This window comes from Lemur catta, chromosome 3, assembly GCF_020740605.2.
Source record: "Lemur catta isolate mLemCat1 chromosome 3, mLemCat1.pri, whole genome shotgun sequence".
Lineage (NCBI taxonomy): Eukaryota > Metazoa > Chordata > Mammalia > Primates > Lemuridae > Lemur > Lemur catta.
Genome location: NC_059130.1, coordinates 34,913,953 through 34,941,872, shown reverse-complemented (window position 1 = coordinate 34,941,872; position 27,920 = coordinate 34,913,953). Strand labels below are relative to the sequence as shown.

The following is a 27,920-nucleotide window of genomic DNA, read 5'->3' as shown; positions in this document are numbered from 1 at the left end:
GGAATTCCAGAGGAAAGACAAGCATAACGGCAGAATGTCCAGGTAAACAGGCCACCGCATGCTGCAAGACTAGTAAGAAAATCAGTGTGGCCAGAGAACTGAGTGTCTGCATGGCAAGGGTGGAAAGTGAGTTCCCACAGTCACAGTGAAGCCAGACTGGGGACCCCCAACCACCAACAGAGGACTCCACGTTCCATTCACAGGCAACTGGGAGCCACAGGTGGTTTCTGAGCAGAGACATGAGAGACCTCACGCTTTAGGACCTGGTTCAAAGAGGTAAGCTGGGAGCACAGGAGCCCTCCAGCTCTGCCAATGCACAACCTCCTCTGTGAGGACAGACGATCGTGCCACGTGCACACGGTGGTCCTGCATGCACACTGAGGAGAAACTTCTCTCTGAAGGCAAGGGCACCTGATTCTTAAAGGAGCCGAGTGCCCAACCATGCAACTAAATGCAGGGGTGTCTGGGAATGGATTACTTAAGTGAAAATCATAAATCAATATGATCTCTTTCAATAAACAATCCAGCTACTGACTCCCCCATTGGCCCCTCCACAGGGTGCAGTTGTTTAGTCTAAAGGCAGCCAAACTCTTACTTACATTAAGCGTCATCCCGGCTTAATGAAGACCAGATGTGCAAGCTAACAAAGAAATCTAATCGAATTTGAAGAAAGGATTTCTGTAAAAGAGAAAACTGGGGGGAAGAGGTGGTATTGGTCAGAAAACAGCAGGTGCTGAGGAGAAAAGTCAAACCAGGGCTCCAGATTCAATAGGGTCATTTGGCAAAGAAAGGCAGAGAGCCGCCCCAAATCCCACCCTTGGTGGCCTTCACTGGGAAGTGGCATCTAGTATCCTGCTAAGCAGTTAGAATCCCATCACTCTTTCAGAAATCCCAGCCAGGGGAGTCAGACTTTTTAGTTTAACCTCAAAGTCCAATGCTTAGAAGACTGTCTCAGCATGGCTCTCCAAGGCGGGAGACAATCTTTGGATATAAGCCTCACACCAGGGAGAGCCAGCTCAACTCAGAGCAGGCCTGGTTTGGACACTCAAGCCTGAACCAAGCCAGATTTCAATCCTCACTTCCTTAGGCCCTTAAGCCTCTTGGTTCAATAAGCAGCAGCAACTTGTTACAGCATAGGAGGAAGGTAGGGTTTCTGCAGGCTCAGAGCCTCTCTTCTAGGTACCATCTTTACCAGGACATAATCTTAGTCTTTCAATGGAGAAAGGAAGGTTGGGAGGGAGGGAGGGAGAGCGAGCAGGTGAGGAGGAGGAGAAGAGGAGGGCAGGAGGGACAAAGAGAAAAAACCTCCCTGCCCACAAGCCTCACCACTACGACAGCTCCCCCATCAATTGCACATGGATTTCTAGGCCTCTGCCCTTCCAAGTGAGCAGGCTACCTCTGCCGGTGACCCTGCTACCACACTCTCCCTCCAAGCAGCCTGACCTTGTTAATCAGCTGTATCTGCAGCTATACCAGCTGATGTCACAAAGCTTGGCTGAGGACCAGAGAGGAACAGGTTGATTTGGAAATTCATACCTGAGCAGATTGGCTCAACCAGCAGTCCAGAGAAGTGTGGATGAGATGGGGCCAGTTTCAACAGGGTGGCACAAACATAGGCTACTGCTGACTCTATGCAGAGAGAGGCCTGGTGGAGAGGTCGAGTCTTCGCTCTGCAGGTGACACTCAAAGAATGCCAAACAGGGTGATCAGCGATGATTTCTGTCTGCCTTGAAGAGGCAGTGTGGTAGTCAGGAGCCCAAGCTCTGGAGCCCAAATGCTGACCATCTGCTGACTGTGTGCCCTTGAGCAAGTTATTGAACCTCCTCTTCATAAAGCAATTATAAGGCTTCAGTGAGTTACTACAGGAAACATGCTTAGAACAGCACCTGTTATACAACAACTCACATTATTGTAGACTTGTTGTTGTCATTGGTATTTTTAAACTAGCCACTTGAATTCTGATGTGTCTCATATTTGGTTATCAGTGTCACCTAAAAGAAATAAAATCACGACCTCCCTGTTCTTTCCTGGTTGCTCCATGAAATGGCTTTTAGGTTCACACCCTTAAAGAACTGAGGAGACAGCAAGTCAAATTTAAAATGTTAACAACTAATATGTGCCCAGAACTATTCAAACTGTCTTCTCTTCCAGCTCCTCCTGGGCCAGGATAAACAAAGACCCACTGGGGTCCACAAGTGACAGAATGAAGCAGCAGAGGATGGGATGGCTGTCAACAGGACACATCATAAGTGAGGTCTGTGTCTAAGCTACACAGGGAGAGATCCTTCCTGAGAGGCCCCCCAGGTGGCAGAACTGCCCCTAGGGGGGCTGAGATGGAAGCTCAACAAAGGCAGGAGGTGGAAGGAGGAAAACTGGGGGCTGTTGGAAAGCGGGGGGGGGGGGGGGGGGGAGGTTACTGACCTCTCACAGGGAAACAGGTCACACAGGCACCTCTTTCAGCCCCACAACCACCCAGGAGCCAGGGCTAGGAGATGAAGTGCATAAGGTCCTGGCAAACCAAGGAGTAGAACTAGGGACTCCCTGGCCCAGGGCCCAGCTCTCCCACCATAGCCTCCAAAGGGGGAGGCCTGGAGGCCCGGGGCTCAGGCAGCTAGAGGAGAGGCTGAGTAAGGAGGAGAAGATCCGGATGACTGTTTTCTGTAAGAGAGCATCTGGGTGTGCACTTCCCTTATTTAACAAGCCCTCGGGTGATAAAACAATTAACAGCGGCAAAGGCGGACGCCAAATCTTCTCAGGATGGTTAGTGGTTAAGGAGACAAGGTAAATTGCTAATATCCCACTAACAAGGGTGATTCCAACTGGTTAGACAGCAGGGTTTACTTGTTGCGGAGAAGCAGTTTGTCGTTCCTACCGCCAACCTTCGTGTGGTTGAATGCCTCTCCAGGGAGGCAGAAACTTAGTGCAGCAGGAGGAGACCGTGAGGAACAGCAGCTGCCCCATTATTTTGGCACACTGATTAAATGCCAAGGGCTGGGTGCCGCACAGAATACCCACAGACAGCAGGTCTCTGCTTACCGGGCTTTCGACCTAGACCTGAGGGAGGCACCAGAGCCAACCAAGGGGCAACACCACCAGGCACGGGAACATCCACCAAGCAAGGGGCCCTGAGCAAGGGGGCTTATGCTGCCAATTCTTGCTGCCTTCTGGGTCCAGCCACCACCTGTGTGTCCACGCACTTGACAATTTAGAAAGCCTTCTTGGTAAAAGGGCAATGATGATGCTTACTTTACAGGTGGGAAGTCCGAGGTTCAAAGAAATTAACTTGGCCAAAGTCACAGTGGTGGAGCAGGGAAATAAACCAATGGCTTCTGCCTCCAAGTCAAGAACTGTTCAGAGGGAAACACTTCAACAAATCACAGTGTACTGAGATGACCGGGAAAGGTTTCTCTCCGGTCACACATACAACAGGGATGCAGAGAGGAGATGCAGGTATCCACTGGGTATTTATTATGGGACAGGCACAGTGCTAAGGACCTGACCTCGTTATTGCATTTAGTTCCAACAGGGTTGACATCTTCCCTGCTTTACAAAGGAAGAATTAGCAGTTGAGTAATTCACCCGTTTGCTCTCAAGATAACTGTTTTAGTCCCTGCCCTCAAGGAGACAAATACATTGCAGTAAATGCGGAGCCAGAGGTCTCTCTAGAGTAATGGTAACACGAACGAAGGGCAAACTACTTTGCAGGCATAAGGGATTGAGAAGAGATGAAGGTCCAAACCGGCTGGCAGAGGAAAAGCAGAAGTCGGGCTGAGGCCTGAGGAGGCAGACTTTGGCCACACTGAGAAGGGGTGCTTCCCAGGCAGAAGGAAGAGCGGGAGTAGAGGGGGGTCCCCAACAGGACGTGTGCAAGGCACCCGGAACAGCTGGGACATTACTGTGGCCAGAGGAGCCAGGCAGAACCAATGTGCCTTGCTTGGAATTGAGACACCAGCCTGGAGGTGACGCGCCATCACCAAATGGTTTTAAGCAGGACACCGCCTCTAGAATGACCTTCAGATAGATGAGCCTGGCAACAGTGTGAAGGGGTGGGAGGGGAAGAGCCAAAGGCACAGGGACAGTCTGGAAGGCCACTGCAGCTGTCTGTGCAATACAACAGGACAGGCCTCCACCGGATGGGATGGAGAGGGAGACGTGTCTTGAGAAACATCAGGAGGCAAATCAGGAAGGGTGACTCATGGGGCCAATGACAGAAGATGCCAAGGTGACCCTAAGGTTTCTAGCTTACATTCTTAGGTGGATAAGATACTTTCCGTGACACAAGGAAACAAAGTTCAGGGCAAAGAGGAGAGACTGTGGAAGTGATAAATTCAGTTTTTGACATATTGAATTTAAGGTGCCTTTGGGACATCCAAATGCGGGTGCCACACAGAATATATAGGTCTCAAGCTGTAAAAAGAGGTTTATAAAAATCAAATAATGGCCTTTATTTACATCTAGTGCTATACACTGCCTGGCAGTATTCCCAGACTAGAGAAAGGAACAATCAGGGACACAGATGCTGCTGCCTGGACTGAATTTTGGGACAGTCCAGGGACAGCCAACATGTTCTTGTGGGATCTCTGATCCAGGACTACATAGACTAGAGTCTTGTCTTGGTTCTGATACCACAACCACACCACATTCAAGCTCTAGAGTGAATCCTAGATTCCCCAACTTACCAGCTCTGTGATTTGGGCAAGTTATTTAACCTCTCTTTCCTCATCTATAACATGCCTCAGTTTCCTCATCTATAACATGGGATGACATGAAGATCAAGTAATATAATACATGTGAAGTGCTTTGCACAGAGCCTGACACAGTAACATAACACACGGCACAATCTGTACTCAACTCTGATTAATACTGATAAGGCCCAACAGTAATTTAATTAGCTTGAGGGAGTCATTTCACTTCTGTGACCCTTACCTGCAAAACGGATAATACCTGCTTTTTATGGGATTATCAAAGGCTAAAATTCGATGACAATGGACATGAAAATTCACTTACACAACTACAAAGTGCCACATATGTAACAAATCAGGGCCTTTCAGCAGGGATCAAGGAGGTCTGCCCTCCCAGCAGCTCCGGCCTTCAACGTGTGGTGCCAAGGATGTTTGTTCCATGGCCAGCCATGCTTATCCTATGTAACATGCTGCTTTTGGTCCCAAGAGGAAACCAGTCACACACCAGAGCCTGAGTAATGTGCTAAGTATGAAAAGTCACAGAAGAGAACACTATTCAGCCACAGAAAGGAATAAACTTGATACATGCTACAACATGGATGGACCTTGAAAACATCACGCTTAGTGAAATAAACCAGACACAGAATGACAAATATAGGAGATTCCACTTATATGAAGTATCCAGAATAGGCAAATTCAGAGACAGAAGGCAGAACAGAGGTTACCACGGACAGGGGGGAAACAGGAAGTTAGTTTAATGGGTACAGAGTTCATACTGGGAATGATGAAAAAGTTTTGGGTATAGATAGCGGTGATGGGTACAAAGTAATGTGAATGTATTTAATGCCACTGAGTTGTACACTTACAAATGATTAAAAGGATAAATATTACACTATTTATTCATATTCTTTTTAAGGGCCAACTAAGTAGTCATCAAAACAAGGAGCAGAAGTTCAACACAACCTGTTGCCAATGCCAGAAGCATGAACGAAATGGTCCCCAAAGGCTGGTTAGCATAGCCGCAATGAACTGGCATTCTGCATACTGTCCTGTTACAACAGATAAACACTGTTGGCTTCAAAGGATCCCCAAGCATTAGGTGGGTCAGTGCAAAAAACCGTAGACTGAGCTGAGCAATATTCAAATACTCCCATGGAAATGCAATGACATTATTTATTACTCTTGAGCATAAACAGCCGCAACAAAGCAAGGCATCTTATTTAAAAGCAAGCATGGGTTTGGCTTCTATAACAACTGGTTCTTACTCATTCTTCTCTGTTGACAGATAATGCATTCAGCAGCTCTGCCCCAGGCTAAAAATCATTCCTGAATCATTCGCCTCAGGAGCAGAACCAAATTCCTCATACTGAGTGACTTTTCAGCCTGGTGCAGATCCAGTGGAAATACAGATGTATTTCCTCATGTGTGGCCAGATATTCAGCAGGTACTTAGCGAACCAGATTCTCTTGAGGTGTGACTCTTGGGAATAAATTCCTAGAAATAATCTACCATTCTCCCTTAGGCTCATGAGTCTCCATTCACACTAGCCTTCTTGCCACTCCTTGAACCTGCAAAGCCCATTCTTGCCCCAGGGCCTTTGCACTTGCTCTTCCCTCTGTCTGGAACACTATTCCTCCAGATACTCACATGGCTCACTTCCTCTTTTCATTCACATCTCTAGAGACTCAAGTATCACTATAACCCAGAGACCTTCCCCAACAGTATATAAAATAACCCCCACCCCTACCTCTCAGCACTGTCTATACTCATTTGTATAAAGCTCTCCTGCTTTATTGTTCTGAAGAAAATTTACATATGATACTTTAGCACGTTTATTGTCTCCTCCCTTATCCCATCCCAACCAGCAGAATACAAGCTCCATGCTGACAGGGACTTTGTGTTGTAGACTGCTGTAGTATCCCCAGAGCCTAAAGCAATATTAGTTCAAAAAAAGAAGTCAATATACTCTTCTTGTAATAAGTGGGGAAAACTTAAGTCTGCTACCAACGCACTAATCTTTATATTGATGATAATGCCTTGGCCCCTAAGAAAGCATTGGTTTGTTTCCTTTGGCTGAGAAGAAGACAGCTGCAACCATCCCATCACACACTGCTCAATTTATATCAAGTGTTTTCTAAAATTTAATAAAGTCTGTGGCCCTTTTAAAGAAAAAAAGTTGGCAAACACTCAGTGTTTGAATGAATAACTAATACATGGTATATCCATGCTACAGAATATTATTCAGTAACAAAAAATGAATATACTAATATACTAGAACTATATGCTAAATATACTAAAACCCACTAAATTTACTAAACCCCACTGAATTGCACACTTTAAATGGCTGTATTGTATGGTATATGAATTATATCTCAATAAAGCTGTTACCCAAAACAGTGTTGGTAAGTTATGTTTGTTACATCATTTAAATACATAAAATATAAAACTAGACGTAAACTACTTATACATATAGGTCTTATACAAAATTTATAGATGAAGCACAAATCATGTAACCAATAAATTCAGATTAAAAGTGTTCACGTCAGAGAACTGAACCGTATCACTGCTCACAACAAGTTCTCACTCAAGTTCTTTTGAGTCTGGCATATGCATACTCAGGGGTGATGCTCAGAATGTCAATGACTAGGATGGCACAGTGCCAACAAATCAGAGGAGAGACTGAAAATAATGAGATCACCAGCAGTAAGTAACTCAAACAGCTGCCAGGGAGTAGGGCTACACAGCAGCTCTGCCTGCAGTACCTGCACCACACACTGACCCCATTTTCCTGCCACTTTCCTCTACTTCAAGCACTGCAAAATCTTAACCCATAACTCCTTACTGCACAAAGTACAGTCACACATCCTTCACTTGATTGCAATTCATTATATACAAATTAGAAATGTTTCTGTTCTCTTTCTTCAGGGTATAACATGTACAAAAGAACTAATTTGGTGCCAACACAAGTAGAAACAAGTAGACAAACACAAACGTGGATGATAAAACCAAATGACAGTGCTCAGGCATACAATGGCCCTTCCAACAGCCCAGAATAGGCTTATTCTACTTCGTTGTCATTAGGATCAAATGAAAATACAAAATTTTTAAATTCTTATAGAGAACTCTCAGACTCTTAAAAACACATCCCTAAATTCCAAGCCACAGAACCCAGTTTGAGAAACACTAATCTACTGACAGCTAAGAAAAAGTAAGCAATTGGCCTGGAAGCAACTGAATTCATGTTTTTAATGATAATAGTTAACATTTGTTAAGTGCTATGTGTGCCTGGCAGCCAACTTGTATGGTTTTCCAACCCCATCGTCCCTGCCCAATACACACACAGTCATCAGAAAGGAGGCGAGGGGACTCTTATCCATAGTGCACACTGCATGTTCTAAGGTGCTCCACTCAGTGTTCTGCATGCATTCATCCAGAACTGTAAAATACATCTGCCAAGGAGAGAATAATGCTAAACAAAAACTGATGTATTAAGAAATTTGTCCAAAATCATTCAGCTAAACAGAAGAAACTGGACTTGAATTTAGTTTTTCCTGATCCCATTACTAGAGCACCTCAGTGAGGGGGTGGAATTTTTCCAATCTCTGCTACCAGCCTAATACTCTAATCCCATTGTGGTAGGCAGAATAATAATCCCAAAGAGGTTCATGACCTAATCCCTAAAACCTATGAATGCATTACCTTATGTGACAAAAGGGATTTTGCAGGTGTGATCAAATTAAGGACCCTGCAAAGGGGAGATTATCCCAGATTGTTGGGAAAGGGGAGAGTGAGGAGGGGCCATCCAATCACGAGGGTCTTCAGAAGTGAAGGGGGGAGGGCGGGAGAGTCAGAGGCAGAGATGTGACGAGAGGAAGCAGAGGTCAGAGTGACAGAATTGCTGATGTTAAAGATGGAAAGGGACTTCAAGCTGAGGAATCCAGGCAGCCACTAGAAGCTAGAAAAACAAAGACCCACTGGCCTGGTTTATTCCCCTCCCCTTCTCCCTGGTTGCTTTCTACTGAGTTTTGCTTCCCTCTGTGCACATGTGTGCTCATCGGTTAGTTCCAATTTAATAGTATACACGTGGTGTGTGTTTTTCCATTCTTGCCATACACTATTTGGGTGATGGGCAGGGACTCAAGCATTACAGAAATGATCCATGTACTGTAAAACATTTGTTAACCACCCCCCTTAATATTTTGAAAAAATAAAAATTTAAAAAAACCTTTAACTAAGCAGGAAAAAAAAAAAGAAAAACATAGAACGGATTTTGCCAACTCTTTGATGTAGCCCCATTTCAGACTTTTGACCTCCAGATCTATAAGATAATAAATTTGTACTGTTTGAAGCCACTAAGTTCACAGTGATTTGTTACAGGAGCACAGTAAACTAATAGGGCCATGCTACCACAGTGAGAGAGAGGTTTGTGTTATAACTTCATCTGTTCGAAGGTAGACCGGCCAACTCTGAACTCAGGACCAAAAGGAGTGAGCAATGCTGAGGAGCCACTTAGGGAGATAGTGACTCCTGGGCAAGACCTCACATGGCTGAATGCATGAAGAGCCCACGTGCAGAGGCTTACTGCCAGCAGAGGAGGAAACATGCAGGGAGGAAGCACTCACAACTCCAGTCACCACCTCTATAAAGCCACCTGTCCACCCAGTTCTGGATGTTCTCCCAGGAGAGCATCCAGGGCCATCTTATATTTTTCTGTTTGTTTTTCTTGAGAGAAATTTCTGGAAGAGCTGGCAATACTGGAAGGGAGCTGCAGGGAGAGGGAGGGCTTGGCCATTTTCTGGCCACCAGCCCATTCTGTTCAAGACCAAGACCAAGACCAAGACCACTCCTGAGCAGACACACCTAGGAAACCACGTCACTGTTAAATAGGAAACTGATCCCATACCAGACCATTTTGAAAGCCAAAAGTTTGCCCATCCCATAGCCAAAGGAGCCACAGGAGGAGACCAAATATCTCCTTCCGTGTGTCATCGGGCCACAAGCACACATCCCTCCAGCATCCAGCTGCACTGGTCTCCAGGAAGTTGCACATTTCCACTGCAGGGACCTGTCCCCTGGTTAACAGCCAGAAATCCAGTCTTCAGCCACAAGGACAGCACCAAAGGGCCACCAAGATGGCCCTCCTGTTCTCTAACTGAGGCTTCTCTTCCAGCAGCTACAACAGATTCCAAAGGTGAGAGAGTAGGGAGGCAGCAGCTGACACGCTGGAGAGCCCAGTGCTGCAGCCTGGCTGTCCCCCCACCAGCGTCCTTGGCAGAGATACAGAACTGGTCAAGTCTGACTGCAGTGCAGCCTTCCTCCTTCCAGAACCCCTTCGGTGGAACCTCTCTGGGCTTCACTGCTTTATGCTCACATGGTTTTCAACTAAAATTAATTTTCTCAGTCATTCACCAAATGTCTACTGAGCACAGATGGGCACCATGCCAGACACTGAGAATACAGTTGTGACAAGTGCTACAAAAGACAGGGGTGTGGTGCCACAAGAACGTGAGAGGACAAGACGACCTAGTCAGGAAAGCCTCCCCCCCAAGGAAAGGATGTTTGCACTTAAACTTGAAAAATGACACTGTCCATTAAAAGGAGCTAGATGAGGCAGCTCGGTAACTCTCAGGGTATTTATCTGCATTTATGAAATGCTTTGAAACCCAAAGGAAGGTATAAAAATGATACCAATGGATATAAATAGCCCTTTATGGTTTATAAAACATTTTTCTATGCATTATCCCAGATTCAACAATAGCACTAGAGAGACAGAACAAGTAGTATCATGCTCTGCCTTTTATAAATGAGGAAACGGAGATTAACAGTAGATGCCTTGCCAAGGTTATATATTAAGTCAAGGAGAAGATCCAAGACCAACTCTCATTGTTCTTCACTGAGAGCTCTTTTGACTACACAGGACTGCCTTCCCAAGAAGGCTAGAAAGTGAAATGACAAATTGGTGTTAATGTTTGGGAATGTCAATCATACCCAACATCTCGCTGCCCGACTCACCTACTCACACGCAGGACTGATAGTGCAACGCCAGCAGCCTGGTTTCAGTGGTACCAGCCACCCTCGACCTACGAGTAGCAACCTTCAAGCAAGCCACCCCAGTGTCAGACCATCCCTGGGCTCATGCAGAACTTCCCTGAACTTTGTGAATTGTTCTAAGGTATACAGCGAAAAAAAAAAAAAATTAAGTTAAAAAAGGAGCCATATTCCCAATTCTCTCACTCCCTTCTTCCAACCAACATCATCCCAGCCCTTTGGATCCTTGGTAAACAACAGCAGGACAATCAACCAGCAGTTCTAGGGAATGTCTGTTAAGCTTCCATTTTGCCTGGGTCATCACAGAGATCAGAGGGTGATATAGGCAATAAGCCCAATACAAGGCAGCTGATATGTAGTGGAGAAAGTTCCAGATCTGGTATTAGAGGCCTGCAGGTTTAGTCTCCGTTCTAACACTTAGCTTATCCTCTTTGGTAAACCATAATCAAGGAAGGTGTGATGGTGATGCGAAATGGTACAGCCACCATGAAGAACGGTATGGAGGGTCTTCAGAAAATTAAAAATAGCGGTGTGCACTGTCTGGGGGAGGGACATGCTTGAAGCTCTGACTAGAGTGGCACAAAAGAATATATGTAACCTAAACATTTATACCCCTTTAATATGCTGAAATTAAAAAAAATTTTTCAAAAAAAAAATAGAATTATCATATTCAGCAATCCCATTTCTGGTATATATCCAAAAAATTCAAAGCAAGATCTCAAAGAGATATCTGCACACCCATGTTCATTGCAGCACTATTCAGAATACCCAAGAGGTAGAAGCAGCCCAAGTGTTCACAGATAGATGAACAGATAAAGAAAATGGTGTATATATACCCAGAGGAATATTATACAGCCTTGAAAAGGAATGAAATCCTGTCACATGCCACAACATGGATGAACCTCAAGGACACTATGCTAAGTGAAATAAGCCAGTCATAAAAGGACAAATAATGTATGATTTTACTCATCTGAAGTAGTCAAAATCATAGAAACAGAAAGTAGAAAGGTGGTTGCCAAAGTCTGGGGGCGGTAGGGAGGAGATTGCGTTTAATGGGTATAGAGTTTCAGTTTTGCAAGATGAAAAACTTCTAGAGATCTGTAGCACAATATAAATATATTTAACACCAGTGAACTTTACACTTAAAAACAGTTAAATTAATAATGTTATGCACTGAAAAAGATGCCCCAGGCAGATAACATAAATTCAAAAAGAACATCAAGAAGGTGAGAGACCAAAAGAGAAACAGAGAGGGAAGGGAAAAGCATCAGTCAAATCAACAAGGTCCATATGTGTAGCTCAGGGTCCACTGGGCTGTGGGGCTGGGGAAGGACAGGAACGCATACACCTGCTGGAGGCCCAGCTCAGAGGATGCATGGGACATCCTCAGGCAGAACCCTTCACTCTGAGTGCTTCACCCTCTGGGAAACAGAGGGTGACCTTCACTGCCCCAACAACTGTCTCATGCAGCATTCCATCTCACAGCATTGTCATCTCACACAGGTGAGGTCCTGTGATCCTTATCATAACTGCTGCTTTCTGAGGACTGCCCACTGCCCGGGCCAGGCTGCGAGGCCTGTGTCTTCTGAACCCGTAAAAGCGCCCAGCAACCAGTGTTAGCCTGGCACCGTTCTACAGGAAAAGACAAAGTCAGGAATAGTCCTTTACACACAAATCCCATGCCCCAGTTCTTGACAACTATAATTACAGCCAAAACAGCTTTTAAAAGGAAAAGAAGAAAAGAAAATAGCAGCCTGGACTTAGCAGTGAATTGTGGGGTTTGGGGTAAAACAACTAGAGCACTTGCTACTAACAGTGGCCAGTCTAAACAAGCGGCTGGACAGCCAGATCAAACAGCTTTCTGGCCAATTAATTTCTCCCTCTAAATTAATGAGCTGCTCATTAAGCACTGGAAGTGGCCCATGGGAGGGGAGCTGCAGGAAAAGGTCCTGCACAAGAGCTGGCAGGTGCTGAGGGAGGAGACTGGAGCCACACCCCAGACCCAAGAGCCTGCAGATCCCATGACCAGCCAGCCCAAGCCTTCCCCTGCTTCCCAGTGACGTTCTCCTGTTCCTTGCTCTACAAAGTTGTGTTTCTGCTACTGGCTCCCTTACTGGGGAAGTTCCATGTCCTAGTTCTTTGATTCCTCAACTGGGGCCATGACTCATATGAGTGTCACAAAGAGCCTTCAGCAGGGTTACCAAGGGGCAGGCACAGACCTGGGTGTGAATCCCAACTTCACCTGTCAACAGCGCCTTGACCTTGAATTATTTAACCTGCCCAAGGTTCCATTTCCTCATCTCTAGAATGGAATAATATCCTCACATCATCTAGAGTAATTGTAAATAGTAAATAAAACATTATTTCAATATTAGAAAGCTTAACAAAGCACCTGACACATAAGTAGCTATTACTAGTAGTAGCTACTATGAAAAGAGAGATTACTTTCATAATGACAGTGCTATTAGTGACAACACGTTCCCTGCCCTTTAGTCACACGTGAATAAGAGAGGGACTTTTTTGGTTGAAACCAGGACAGTCCAGGCCCAGCACCAGTCCTTCTTATCACAAGCAGCAACAATGACAACCGTGGTGAGAGCAACAACAGCCCATCCTGACAATGGTGACACCCCCAAACATTCTCCAGCAGAGGCCTCTGTGTTATCTGAACTAGAAGGTAAAGGAAGAGAAGCCTGAAAACACTGAACACCAAGCCTGCAGCAAAGGGGTGATGAAATTTGCATTTTCTTACCAGACCCAGTGGGAAAAATGCATTCAGGCCACATGCATGCCCCTTCCTAGACCCATGCACCTCCTCAGTACACTTCTCTCTGAGCCTAGGTTTAATCTAGGAAATGAGGGCAACTGATCCCCAACTTTGCAGCTTGCTGTGAACAGTGAATGAATTAACTTACGTGAAAGTGATTTGAAGCTACTTGTTACTATGTCCATGAAAAATAGTACTGTTGTATTTAATAGCAGGCTCAATAAATTCAACTTAACAATAAAAAAATGCTGAAAGACTGGGAGGATCAAGGCAGCGAAAAGATTATCTTGTTAGGCTGATGGACTACTCAGAGAAATACAGCAAACACGCTAATTTTCTTCCCAAGGTTGCTGTCATTGAATTGAGGTGATCAGATGAAGAATTGGCTGAAAGTAAAACTAACAGCAAAATGAAGCTCCCAGCACCAGTTACATGTTTTCCGTGTAGGTAAGATTATTCTAAAGGATAGACAACGAGGCCAGGCATGGTGGCTCACACCTGTAATCCCAGCACTTTGGGAGGCCAAGGCAGTTAGTTAGCTTCAGACCAGGCATTCAAGACCAGCCTGGGCAACAGAGGGAGACCCTGTCCCTACAAAAAATTTAAAAAATTCATCAGATATGGTGGCACGCACCTGTAGGCCCAGCTACTCAGGAGGCTAAGAAAAGAGGATCACTTGAGCCTGGAAGTCTAGGCTGCAGTGAGCTATGATTGTGCCATGGCACTCCAGTCTGGGAGACAGAGCAAGACCTTGTCTCTAAAATTAAAATTAAAAATTAAAATAAAAAATAAAAAAAAAGAAAGCAATGACCCCAAACCAGGCTGCATCCAGGGATAACCAATCTAGCCACCTTCAACACCAATTCTTTCTAAAAAACACAATTAATCCATTTAACCAATCCCAAACCTACCTATAAAATGTACAAGTCTAAGGTAATTTCTTCTGTTCCACTGTGGAGCCCATGGACAAATTCCTTCACAGTGATCAGAAGACAATTTAATTCCTGTTTAATTCTGTTCCATGCACCACAGAGTTAAAGCAACAAGTTGGAATATATGCCCACTCTTCTAAAGCATGTGAAATGGCAAAAAAGAATGCATAGACATTTCTGGACCTAAAGCAGCCAACCAAGGAAATTTTGTTGAAATCCCACATTTAGTCTAGAAAATTCAAGTAAATCTTATATTCTATAACACAATAAATTGCCTTTTTAAAAAATATTTTGAGTCAACTATTAGCTAATTACTAAACCTTTACTCTAAAATCTTTGAATAAAAAGATACTTCACCATTCTTTCACTCCCTGGCCAGACACCACACATCCTCAAGGGTAATACAAGTCTCAGTTTGAGGAGCTGCAACTCACAAGACAGAGAAGATGGTAACCCCCACCCCATACTCTGCCCCAACTATTACATCCATTTTAACATTGGCCTTTTACCGAGATCAACCACCAAACTCAGAACGGCTTCCTGGACGGTATAGGGAGAAGGGGGGTTCTGCGGTTTGCAAGAGAGCAGCCATCCATTTTGATGCCCCCCAGCACTACCTGAAAGGGCTGGTAGCTAAGGTTCTTGAATTCCAGGTCCACACAGCCCCACCTCCAGCCACTCACCCGTATCCGGCGCATGGCAGCCACGATCTCCACCCTGCTGTTAGGCCTCGGCACATCCAAGCTTCCTACGTACTGTGGGGAAAAAGCAAAAACTCATTGAGAGAAGGGATAGCAAGTGTCCCTAACTGCAGAATATGAGTGGTGACCACCTTTGGAGGCCATCCAGTTCATCTCCCCATTTTACAGACAAGGAAATGAAGAGCCCAAAGGTTTTGTTTTGAGACTGTTTTTAACTTATAAAAAAGCACCTTAACCAGAAATTACTGCTTACTTTTTCATTTTACTCTGAATCAGAGATGCAGTGATGCAGCAGAGCATTGTGTTTAACCAAGCAGGCTTCCGAATCAGAAAGGCTTGGGTGTGAAGACTCTCCCACAACTATGTTTATGGCAAGACTCAACTTCCTCATCTGTAAAATGGACTTCAGTGAAGATCTAATGAAATACAATCTCTTAAACAAAAGTGCTTGGCAAATATTAGCGCACTCAGGAAAAAAATATATATATATACTTTTTTTTAATTAATGGAACATCACTGAGTTAGCCCTCGATGTTTGGAGACCTCATACATTTGATTAAGTTCATGATTGGAGGAAAGAAATGAACTACTATTTAAAAATTTTAGCCTTATTATACTTTTAAGTTATTTTCAAAACCAAATTACATGCAGGTTAATGTTATGAGCACTTTTTCACTGTAAGCTATTCAAATAATGCAGACGTATGCAGAGGAAAAGAATAAAGTCCCCATTGTCAACACTTAATGTACATCTCTTTGTGTACTAATGGACATATGATCACAGTCATGGGGGAGAATTTATTTTACGTAAAAGGTTCATATTACTCACATTGTTCCGCAACTTGGTTTTTGACTTTAAATACAACTTGGGCATCTTTCTAAACCAACGCATACAGGTCTCCCACATTACATGGAATGGCGAACCTCCTGATGAAAACTCAATGCTATGTCACTATTACAAACTGTGCTCCCACGAACCTCCCCAGCTACACATCTTTGAGCTCATACAAGTAGCTCTTTAGGCTGCATTCCCAGAAGCGAGATTGCTGGATCAAAAGTATAATCTCTAGATATCATTTCTTGTAAAGATGAAATTAAAAAAAGAGGACAATTCAACATTTATTAAGTATATACAATATCAGTTCCTTCATATATACCAGCCCATTACACACTGACCCATGGGGATTTGCCTTTCCTTTTTACCCACAAATCACATAAAACAGCCCAAGGGATAGCCTAGAAATGAACATCCCCAGAATAACTTTCAAAATTCTACCCAAGCAAAGATTGCATTAACAGGAGAAGATAAGAGCAGAACAGTTATCTGTGCTGGAAAAGTTTTTCCTGTGGTTACAGGAAAAGAATGTTTTTCCCAAAATTTAGAGCGAAGGCCTGGCCCCAGTGAGGAGGGTTTCGAAAACAAAGGATTTCCCCTAGTATTGATCAACAGTTTGCGGCAATAAACTGAAGAGCACAATTCCAAGCAGCCAGTGGTAAGCAGACAGCACACTGCAGTTTGGTCCCAAGGGGACAGCCCCACACAGCCTGTGAAGAGAAACATACGTGCCAACGAAGAACCTTGCAATTTGCAGAGATAAATGAAGCCATCTACATTTAACAGCATGGCCAGATTTAACTATGGTGGCATTTCTCCCCTCTGAGCTCTGCTGGGTCCACGCAGTCTATCAATATGTCAGTGACCCACATAGCCAAGAATGACGTGAGGCCTGGATTCGTGACTGCCCAACTTCAAAGGCTCTCCAGCCAGAGGGCAGTTTCTACACTGCCCACCATGCAGACACTGCACAGCTGATGGCTCCTGTCCTGAATTCTGTGCAGGCAGGAACACCAGCCTTCAGGGGCTCGTGTTCCCTCAGCCATCACGTGTAAGCTGGGACCTCAGGACTAAGCAAGGTCACCCATTACAGGGGAGCCTGGGGAACTGCATGGTCCTCCCGCATTGGAAAGGAGCCCTGCCCAGAGAGACCCACCATTGGGCCTGCCCATCCCCACCTTGCTACCTGAGCCAAGCCCATTTCTCCCTCCTCAGGAAAACGCACTGCTGGACTGAGAATGCCGGTGCAGTCAGGAAACATGGGCATGGGGAAGACAGAGCAGCTCGGATGGAGAGGAGAGGAGGCTTTCTAGCTTTGAGCAAGGTTTCCTAACAAGGGGCTCACATTAAGACACCCAATTTCTTCACCCCACAAGTGCCTCCTTCACTCCATCAGCCACCACCCAAGCTGGTACACGTGCACATGTGCACCACATGCCTTCACACACACTCGTGGTACACATGTGCTCGCACACCTCACATGTCACACAGTCACCGCACACCACACCCCTACTCATTCATCTTCTTCTTTCCTTCCCAATCATGTGAAGAAAATCACTAACATGCCCTTCTGAGAACGAGCCTGGAGCAGATAACCCATCTCCACTATAGCTGCACCTTAGGGTCATCCAAAGAGATTAAAAGGATATGCAAAGCAGGATTCAGGTCCACATCTCCTAGACAAAAGCTAAATATTCACACTAACAACATGAATCAAAAAGCAGAACCACAATGCCGGGGAAGCAGAGATGCAACAGAAAGCCTACTGCTCAGGGCAAAACCAGAGGGTATGGTGAGTGAACACCATTTTTCTTTACATGTGGAACAGCACAACAGAAAGAGTATCTGGGTAACTAACCATTAAACTGGGCACCGCTAACTTCAGTCTGTCCCCCAGTCTCTAATTTGAACAAAGAGTAAGACAAGACCCACTTGCTGGAGGTGGTCCCTACAACTGTTCACCTTCAATGGGTCAAGCTCGCCATCATTTCTGCGGCAAGCCAAACCTTGGCAGCACCCTCCCAACCTGGATTAGAATGCATTAGCTCAGCAGGTAGATAAGGTTGAAGCCTGGGAGCCAACCACCTTCAGAGATGCAGGGCTCTGTCGATTCCTACAGAGACCAGGCAAGATTCCCTGCCTTCAGTTCAAAGCAGATGCAGCGTGACAGGGTATCACTCAGAAATGGCATTCCCTTTATCTGCCTCTCCTGCAGGATACAGGGTTCCAAGGACTCCTAGGACAATGGAGGTGGATTGGCCTGATGCCTGGGAATTGGAGGAATAGTTTTCAAAGCAGAAACTCATGCTTTTTTTCCGTCCTTCCCCCATGTCAGCTCCTCCCCTGGCCTTCCTCTCTTGACTAATAGCCCCCAGTAAATCCACCAGCTGTTCAAGCATGAAACCTGAGTGTCATCCTCAAATGTGCATCTTGCTTATCCTTCACAGCTACTCAGTGATCAGGACCTGTCAATTCTCTCTCCTCCACCTCTCCATCTACACTGTCTCTACCTGATCCTAGAAAACGTTCCTCTGTCAGTGTATAAACGGCCTCCTCACTGGTGTCTCCACTACCCGTGTGGCCCCCTCCAAACCATTCTCCAGAAGGCCATCAGAGTGATCTCTTTAAAATGCAAATTGGATTGCTTTATTCCCTTGCTTAACAACCTCCCATGCTCGCTTCCATTTGCTCTAAAAATGCCAATCAAAATCCTCAGCATAGGCTAGGCATGGTGGCTCACGCCTGTAATCCTAGCACTCTGGGAAACCAAGGCAGGAGGACTGCTTGAGCTCAGGATTTCAAGACCAGCCTGAGCAAGAGTGAGACCTTGTCTCTACCGAAAATAGAAAAATTAGCTGGGCATGGTGGCGGGCACCTGTAGTCCCAGCTACTCAGGAGGCTGATGCAAGAGGACTGCTGGAGCCCAGGAGTTGGAGGTTGCTGTGAGCTGTGATGATGATGTCACTGCATTCTAGCCAGGGCAACAGAGCAAGACTCTATCTCCACACACAAAAAAATTCTCAGCATGGCCTACATAGCCACATAGTCCAGCTTCATCTCACATCAATGGCCTCTCCAATTATTCAGAAGTTTCTCGAATACACCATATCCTCTCACATTTGAGCGCTTCTACACATGCTCTTCCCTGTGCACAGAACACTCCTCTACCCTCTCACCCTCTCATCTTCCAACATGCATGATCCTAGATATCTTTGCTTAATCTCGGCTTCCCCCTGGTTGACCCCCAGAAAGGAGAGATGGCTGAACTCCCTACAAGTCTCCTTACAGCATCAACACGTGGCCAAAAGCATGCTGTATTCATCACTAGCTGGCCATGCCCTACCATGGGTCCAGGCACATAGGAGATGTTCAAACCACACGTGCCAGCCTGGAATCCTCCAAGAATGAACACACATTCACCCAAGGTTTTCATGAGACAATCTCCCCTCTGAGGAGAGGCCTGAGCCCTAGACCCTGCCTGCTGTCCCAGCATCGGAGGCATTAGCCTGCTTCCTCCAGGCAACCCTTCCACCCTGTATAGTCCTGTTGTGAGTCTATAAATTTACCTTACTTTTATCCAGGTACTTGAATTGAACCCTAAGTCAGATGCTCTTACAGTGGCACATGCAATTCCTGGCTTACTAAGAGATGGTGGGATGTTAAAGCTTTCTGTTGGTGGCTCGTTAATCACCTGGCATTCTGTAAGATTTCCGTAGCATTTCTGTGTCCCCCTTCCAGGAATCCCTGCTGTGACACATCATACAGGGCCTCTATTCAGAATATCGACCACAGAGCTTGAGGGGGAAACAAGGTAAAGGAGTTAAAAATATCAGGACCTACTTCTTTTTCATTAACATCTAGAAAGGAAAAAAAAAACTATAAGGAAGATGCAAACTGTATGGGTCATCAAGATAAGAGATTGTCTGTATTGATTTTATTTGTGGCTTCATCTTCCAGAAAAGGAGTCAAGGACAAATACAGTTAACTGAAGGACTTCAAATATTTTTATAAATTTCTGGGCAACTCAGCCTCAGTACTAGGTTAATATCTCGCTGTTTTCATTTTCTGGCTTCCACCCTATTTTCTGGAGATTAACTTCTGAAGACACTGATAAACTAAACTGTAGTGTCCCTGGTACATGAATCATGACAGGAAAAGTGACAAGAACACCTTGAAACATTCACCAATATAATCCCACTCCCTAGACTTTGTGCCAGCACCTTCCTCTGGGAGTTCCCTTTATTTACAGTGTTTCTGTCAGGTATTTCCAGAGACAAGGTAAAAATTTATGTATCCATCAAAAATAAATGCATTGGATGATTCTGCTTCTGATAAAGCTGGAGTGAGTGGTATCAGAATAAGCCTCCCACAAATAACAAAAATAAACCCTGAACAAGATTTAAAAAAATCATTTTGCACAGAATGTACACCACAGAAAGTGAACTGCAATACAAACTATGCATGTTAGTAATAATGCATCAATATTGGCTCATCAATTGTAGCAGATGCACCACACTCATGCAAGATGCTAATAATAGGGGAAACTGGGGCGGGGGGTGCTGGTAGGTATATGTGGGGACTATCTTTGCCTCTCAGTTTTTTTGTAAGCCTAAAACTGCTCTAAAAAGTAAAGTCTATTAATTAAAATAATAGTAATAACTTTGAAAGCACCGGAGAGACAAAAAACAGGCATAGATGGGTGGGGAACTGACCCTTGAAAGAAGGGAACCGCACTAGATGAGACCCGGGTTTGTGGGGTTTTGTGCCTGGCGGCGCAGTCCCACAGGCGAGCACAGGTCGGCTGGAGCTCAGGCAGAGCAGCTCACTCCGACAGCCTGAGCTGGACACCAGAGATCGGGACAGCCAGAGGAGCTTGAAATTGAGGGCAGAAATTCCAGACAGTAGAGAGTCACAGAGGGGAAGCCCCCCAAATCGTGTATAAATCCCAGCCAGGTTCTTGGCTTACCCCCAAAGTGCATGTGTGCCCAGGAGACCCCAAGGCGCCCAGCAGAAGAGACAGCTGAAAGAGCAAGAAAACTATAGATTTTAGCTGCTGCCCACCTCAGGGGAGGCAGATTTAGGATTTAAGACCAGCCAAGTTAACTGTCTTTAAGAACAAGAATACACACTTCAGAGAGGGCAGCGAGTCCTCTGTTGAGGGTCTGCTAAAACCCACTGACTGGCCTGTGCAGCAAGCAAGACCATGGGGAAAGCACAGGCTCCACAACGGGCATAACGTGAAGGTCCTTGTCCCTGCTGCATTCCAAGCTCTCATCTGCTCTACAGCCTCAGCCCACAGCAGATACCAGTGGGTTGAGGAGAAATCCACCCCTCTTCTTTCTCAGAGGACAGTGAGGCCCAAAGTAGTCAGCAGATGGCAGAGAAGAGGCCAGGTCTCCCCCAAGCACCGAGCTTCCTGTCTAGGACCCTGAATTCTTCCCAACTCTCTCCCTTTGGGGTCCCAAACCCAGTCTGGTCTCGCTGCACCCCATATCCCTCTGGTCTCCTGGCCATACTACGTCCTCTCTCCAAAACACACATAAGAGTTCAGGAAAAAAATAAATCTGATACCCTGCTCATGTCTAGAAATCACCAGCTGTGATGTGCCCATCTGAGTTGGTCCCTTAACCTATCCTCTGTCCTGATACTTTCCAGAAATGAGGAATCAAAGGAGCTTTCCAAAGGACTTCCCAAAGAGAAAGTCCTTCCCTGCCTGCAGAAACTGCTCTTGTGCACAGCTGAGCGTCCTGCTGAGTGGGATTATGAATGTGACCAGGGTGAAAGTTCTCGCCTCATTTAGCATGGAACAAAGCAGCATTAACTGCAGCTCAGAGCAGCCCCAGATTCCAGGGCACGCACTCCGCCAGTGACCTTCCACTACGTGCTCTGGGGGAGGGGAGGAAAAGGGGAAAAGTTGCCTCAGGGTGTCCCACTCCCCACTTCGGATGCCTGCTCAATGCCCTCCAGGTGCTCAGGTGTGGAGAGTCTGGGGTGGGACTGGGAGCACCCATAGGGGCATTTACCAGCGTCCTCACTCTCAGCTGCAATCAGACAGAAGCCTCAGTGCCGATCCCACCCCCCCCACTCTCATTTGTTCACACACACACAGACACACACACACACACCCCAGAAAAGCTTCCAAAATGCTTAAAATGCAGCTGCACACCACGTATTTATTTGTAGTCTAAGAGGAATGAGGCGCTTATATTTCTTCCTCCCTCTCCCAGCCCATCTGAAAAAAGAAGCACTATTTGAAGGCCATCTGATGCCTCTGTGTCACTATTGATCAGTAGCTCAGCAGGACCGATGAATGTGCCAGAGATCACAGCAGAATCCTTCCTGCTCCTCAACATTAAGGGGCTGAGTGCAAAATAATTGCAGTGACTTGTCTTTATGCTAATGCCATGCGATTCTCTAAAAGGGGCAGAGGGTGAGACAGAACCATCTAGTGTGCCCATGGGGAGGCTGTCACTTTCAGTTCTTTTGGTCTCCATTAGCAAAGGCTTAGATGGGTTGGCCTGATTATTTTTCTTTACTATGAGGATCTGAGGGATATAGCAAAGAGAAGAGAAAAAAGCAGGAAGACAGAGAAACTGTTCTGGCCTTTCAACTATTAGCTCCTGAATAAAAGCCTTAGCTTAGTGATTAAAATCTCTGGCCCGTGTCAGAGGCAGGCACGGGGCAGAGACCAGGCTGCACCCTGGGCAGACAGCACTCTCTGTCGTGCCTACCTGGGATGCTTACTTGGCCAGCAGATTATTCCTCCTGAGGAAAAAAACAGGAAAAGAGAGAAAGCCCAAGGCATGGTGATAGGCAAAGAGAAAAACTAACAAAGGCTGTAGGATAGTTAAATCATCACCTATAGCAGTTAAACCAGGAATGGAGAGATTAACAAATATCAGGAAATCAATAGGGAAGTCAGATCCAATGGCATAGCTTATGTGGCCTTAAATATCATTTGATCCAACCCTTCATATTACAAAGGGAAAAAGTGAGGTTCAAAGGAAGAATGGAAACATATGGTAAGACTCCAAAGTAGTACAACCTTTATGGAAAACAATATGGAGATTCCTCAAAGAAATAAATGTACACCTACCATTCAACCCAGCAATCCCCCTACTGGGTATCTACCCAAAGGAAGTCATTTTACCAAAAAGACACCTGCACTTGAATGTTTATTATAGTACCATTCGCAATTGCAAAGACATGGGATCAACCTAAGTGCCCTTCAATTCATGAGGGGATAAAGAAAATGTGGGGTGTGTACACACACACACACACACACTATGGAGTACTATTCAGCCACAAAAAGGAATAAAATAATGTCTTTTGCAGCAACTTGGATGGACCTGGAGAGCATTATCCTAAGTGAAGCATCTCAGGATTGGAAAAATACCACATGTATTCTGTAAAAACTGAGAGCTAATCAATGGGCACCCAAGGGCACAAAGAGACGTAAAGGCCATAGGAAATCAAGAAAAGGGGAGGGGAGGAAGGAGGGGGTAAAAACCTAGTGACTGGGTACAATGAACACTATTCTAGTGATGGGCACACTGAAAGCCCTGACTTAAGCTTTAGAAAAGGTGTCCACGTAACAAAAACATTTGTACCCCCTTAATAGTTTGAAATTTTAAAAAAAGAAAATATGGAAACATAGCTTGTGAGTGGCAGAATCAGAACCAATACGGGTCTCCCTACCCTGTACTGCCACAATAATACTTCAGTAGGAAATAGGCGATCAGGATGAACACAAGCCAACATCCCATTAAAGCCTGGTTTGCTTCATTAAACTCAAATTGAGCTGGGTGAGGATGCCTGTGCACGGACACCCAAACGGTCATGAGGTCACAAATATATCAGTGAAAAATTACAGGGCACTAAGATTTGCACAGAAAGGAGAGGGATCACTATTTGGTTCATTTGAATGGCTTTGAGAATGGAATTGAAGGTATATATTAATGAACGAGGGAAAATATAATCCAACTACTGGAGAGGAACAGGGAGCTGAAGAAAGAGATGAGAAGGCCCCAGGATGGGATCCCTTATCTTTCACATAAAGAATGAAGATGTTCAGCTTTGGGCAGCACTGACAGTCTATACCTACGAAATTCAAAGGATTTAAACTCACCAAGCCTCTGTTTCACCTACGAAATGTACCAATTACCTGTATTACCTACATGTCAGGGTTGTCTTAAGAATCAAAATTAGATAATGCAAATCAAAAGTTTTATAGTTTATAAAATATTATACAATCATAAGGAGATATTCTTTATATTACTATGTGCTTGCTTTGTGGGCCAATGTGCTTTTTTTTGGGGGGGGGGAGGACAGAGTCTTGCTCTGTCGCCCGGGCTAGAGTGCTGTGGCGTCAGCCTAGCTCACAGCAACCTCAAACTCCTGGACTCAAGCAATCCTTCTGCCTCAGCCTCCCAAGTAGCTGGGACTACAGGCATGTGCCACCACTCCCAGCTAATTTTTTTAATATATTTTTAGTTGTCCAGCTAATTTCTTTCTATTTTTAGTAGAGACAGGGTCTTACTCTTGCTCAGGCTGGTCTCGAACTCCTGACCTCGAGTGATCCTCCTGCTTTGGCCTCCCAGAGTGCTGGGATTACAGGTGTGAGCCATCATACCCAGCCGCCAATGTGGTCTTGAAGATACAGAATTCATATTTCTACAATAATCACTGACCCCCCCACCCCAATTCTCATCGACTAATAACTAGGCACAAAGCGAGGTAATCCAAAATGCCACAGTTAATGGAAAGGTGGAACCGAGAAACTAGCCTCAACAGGGTCAGAGAACACTGAGGAAGGAAACGGTGATCAGCACAAGCAGAGAGTATCACCAGTGACCAGACCACACAGACAACTGACAAATGCCCCCATCTGCCACCCCTAACAGGATGGGCTCAGTCTGAGGTAAGCCCCTTGTCACATTTCTCCGATTGAGCAGGCTGTGAGCCTCACTGTTGAATGAAACCCTACAGATGAGTAAAACTTCCAGACAACTGGCATGTTCCCCATTTAAATACAAAGTTTCTATATTTTGAACTCTCTTGATTAGAAATCTTCCTAAAATATATTACACATCGTCCAAGCAATTGAGGCAGAATTCAATGTATTTCTTCAGGATTCAGAATAACCAATAGATACATCACAGTATATAACCTACAAATCAGCAATGACCCAGTGAGAAATGGCCCCAATCTACTACTATACCTTATAAGTCCTTGAAGCTAATTTTTAGGATTTTTCTAATGCTTCCTATGTTGTTAGCAGAAAGAATAACAATATGCTATATATGCTTCCGCCTTTAACAGTAACTGTCCCACATCCTCAAGTACTAGCAGAACAAATCCAACAACATAAAAAAAGAATTATACACAGTGACTAAGTGGGATTCATCCCAAGAACAAAAGGTTGGTTCAACATACGAAAATCAATTAATGTAATACACCATATTCATAAAGGACAAAGACCATATGCTTATCTCAATAGCAAAAAAAAAAAAAAAGCATTTGACAAAAATCTAACACTTTTTTTCATGATTAAAAAAAAAATACTCAACAAATTAGAAATAGAAAGGAACTTCCTCAAACTAATACAATGGATCTATAAAACCCCACATCATGTTTAATAGTAAAAAACTGAAAGCTTTTCCCTTAAGATCAGGAACAAGACAAGGATGCTCACTCTTGTCACTTCTATCCAACACGGAACTGGAGGTCCTAGCCGGGGAAATTAGGCACAAAGGAAACAAACAGATAATATGACCTTGTATATAGAAAATCTTTAGGAATCCACAAAAAAAAAGTATTAGAACTAATGAATGAGTTCAAAAGTGAAATTAAGGAAACAAATCTATTTATTACAGCACCAAAAAAAATACCTAGGAGTAAATTTAACAAAAGAAGTACAAGACTTGTACACTACAAATTACAAAACATCATTCAAAGAAATTCAAGATGGCATAAATCAATGCAAAGACATCCCATATTCATGGATTAGAAGACTTAAATAGTTAGAATGCAATAGTACCCAAACTGATCTACAGATTCCATGCAATCCTTTCTAAAATCCCATCTTCTTTTCTTGAAGAAATTGACAAGCCAACCCTAAAATTCATATGAAGATGTAAGGGACCTAGAATAGCCAAAACAATCTTGAAAGAAGCAACACAAAGTTAGAGGATTCAGACTTCCCAGTTTCAAAAATTACTGCATAACTACAACAATTAAAAGATAGTATGATACTGGCATAAAACTAGATATATAGATCAATAGGATAAAATTGAGAGGCCAGAAATCCTTCTATTTATGGTCAATTGACTTTTGACAAGAGTGCCAAGACAATTCAATGGGGAAAGAACAGTCTTTCCAAAGACAGTACTGTGACAACTGAATATCCACATGCAAAAGAATGAAGTTGGAGTTCTACCTCATACTGTATACAAAAATTAACTCAAAATATATCATACATCTAAACATAAGAGCTAAAATTATAAAACCCTTAGAAGAAAACACAGCACCTTAGAATAGGCAATGGTTTCTTAGAAATGAAACCAAATGCACAAGTGACAAAAGAAAAAAAATAAATTGGACTTCATCAAAATGAAAAACACTTGTGCTTCAAAGGACTCCACCCAGAAAGTAGGAAGACAACTGATGGAATGGGAAAAAATATTGACAAACCATATCTAATAGGGGACTTGTACCCAGAATATAACTCCTACAACACAATAAAAAGACAAGCAACTCAAATTGAAAATGGGCAAAAGATATGAAGAGATATTTCTTCGGAGAAGATACACAAATGGCTGGTAAGACCATGAAAAGATGCTTGACAATCAATGATCTGGGAAATGCAAATCAAATCCACAACAGGATATCACCTCACACCCACTAGTATGGCTAAAATAAAAAAGTAACAAATGTTGACAAGAATGTGAAAAAACTGGAATCCTCATACACTGCTATACAAAATAGTACAGCCACTTTTAAACAGTTTGGCAGGTCCTGAAAAAGTTAAACATAGAGTTAACATATGAACCAGCAATTCCACTCCCAGGATAAATGAAGACATATGGCCACACAAAAACTGGTACAAAAATATTCATAGTGGCATTATTCATAATAGCCAAAAAATGGAAACCACCCAAATGTCCATCAGCTGATGAATGGGTAAAGAAAATGTGGCATATCCATATAATGTAACATTATTCAACAATAAAAAGGAATGAAGTACCAATACATGCTACAAAATGGATGAACCTCAAAAACATTATGCTAAGGAGCTAGTCACAAAAGGCTACATATTGTATGACGCCTTTAGTGGAAATGCCCAGAATAGCAGGCAAGTCAGCAGAAACAGGCAGTAGATTACTGGTTGCAAGGGGTTCAGGGAGTGACTGCAAATGGTACAGGTTTTCTTCTGGGGATGATGAAAACGTTCTGAAATTACATAGTGGTGATCATTGCACAATTACGTGACTATACTAAAAACCACTGAATTGTATACACTTAAAAAGGTTATACACTTAAAGGTGTATACACTTAAAAGGCTGAATTAATGCTATGTGAATGATATTTCAATAAAGCTGTTACAAAAAAACACACAAGAAATGTCTCCTGGCTGGCTGTAGACTAGAAAATACAACTGCAACCAAATTAGATTTTGAGTGAGCTTCTGAAAGGCTCCTCTTTAAGGCAAGGCTATAGCCTCAGCATCCATCTTGGCTGCTCAAATATCCCTTCTGTGTCTCTCCACATTGCTGGCTGTCGTCTAGATATTTGAGTTCACCAGATAAATAATCCCTGGGTGGAAAAAAATGAGTTAAACCATACTGAATTTTAGCTCTTCTAGAAGATATATTTTGCTCTCCCAAAGAATATGCATTTTTCCTACATTGTGAGAGTATAGCAATCTCATTTCATATTCCTACTCCTCAATGCAGTA

The 27,920-nt window shown here is 44.1% G+C and overlaps 1 protein-coding gene across 3 annotated transcripts in view; it reads right to left on the bottom strand.

Annotated features, from left to right (window-relative positions):
* The window catches only part of C3H1orf226 (chromosome 3 C1orf226 homolog), a 289,207-nt gene that overhangs the window by 204,313 nt on the left and 56,974 nt on the right, over positions 1 to 27,920 (bottom strand). For 2 of the 3 annotated variants that reach the window (XM_045547211.1, XM_045547213.1), the window contains exon 2: positions 15,113 to 15,184. In XM_045547211.1, coding sequence (XP_045403167.1) covers positions 15,113 to 15,184 — 72 coding nt within the window. Of the gene's footprint in view, positions 1 to 15,112; positions 15,185 to 15,958; positions 16,053 to 27,920 lie in introns of those variants that run through there. The other variant, XM_045547214.1, reaches the window with a different exon arrangement.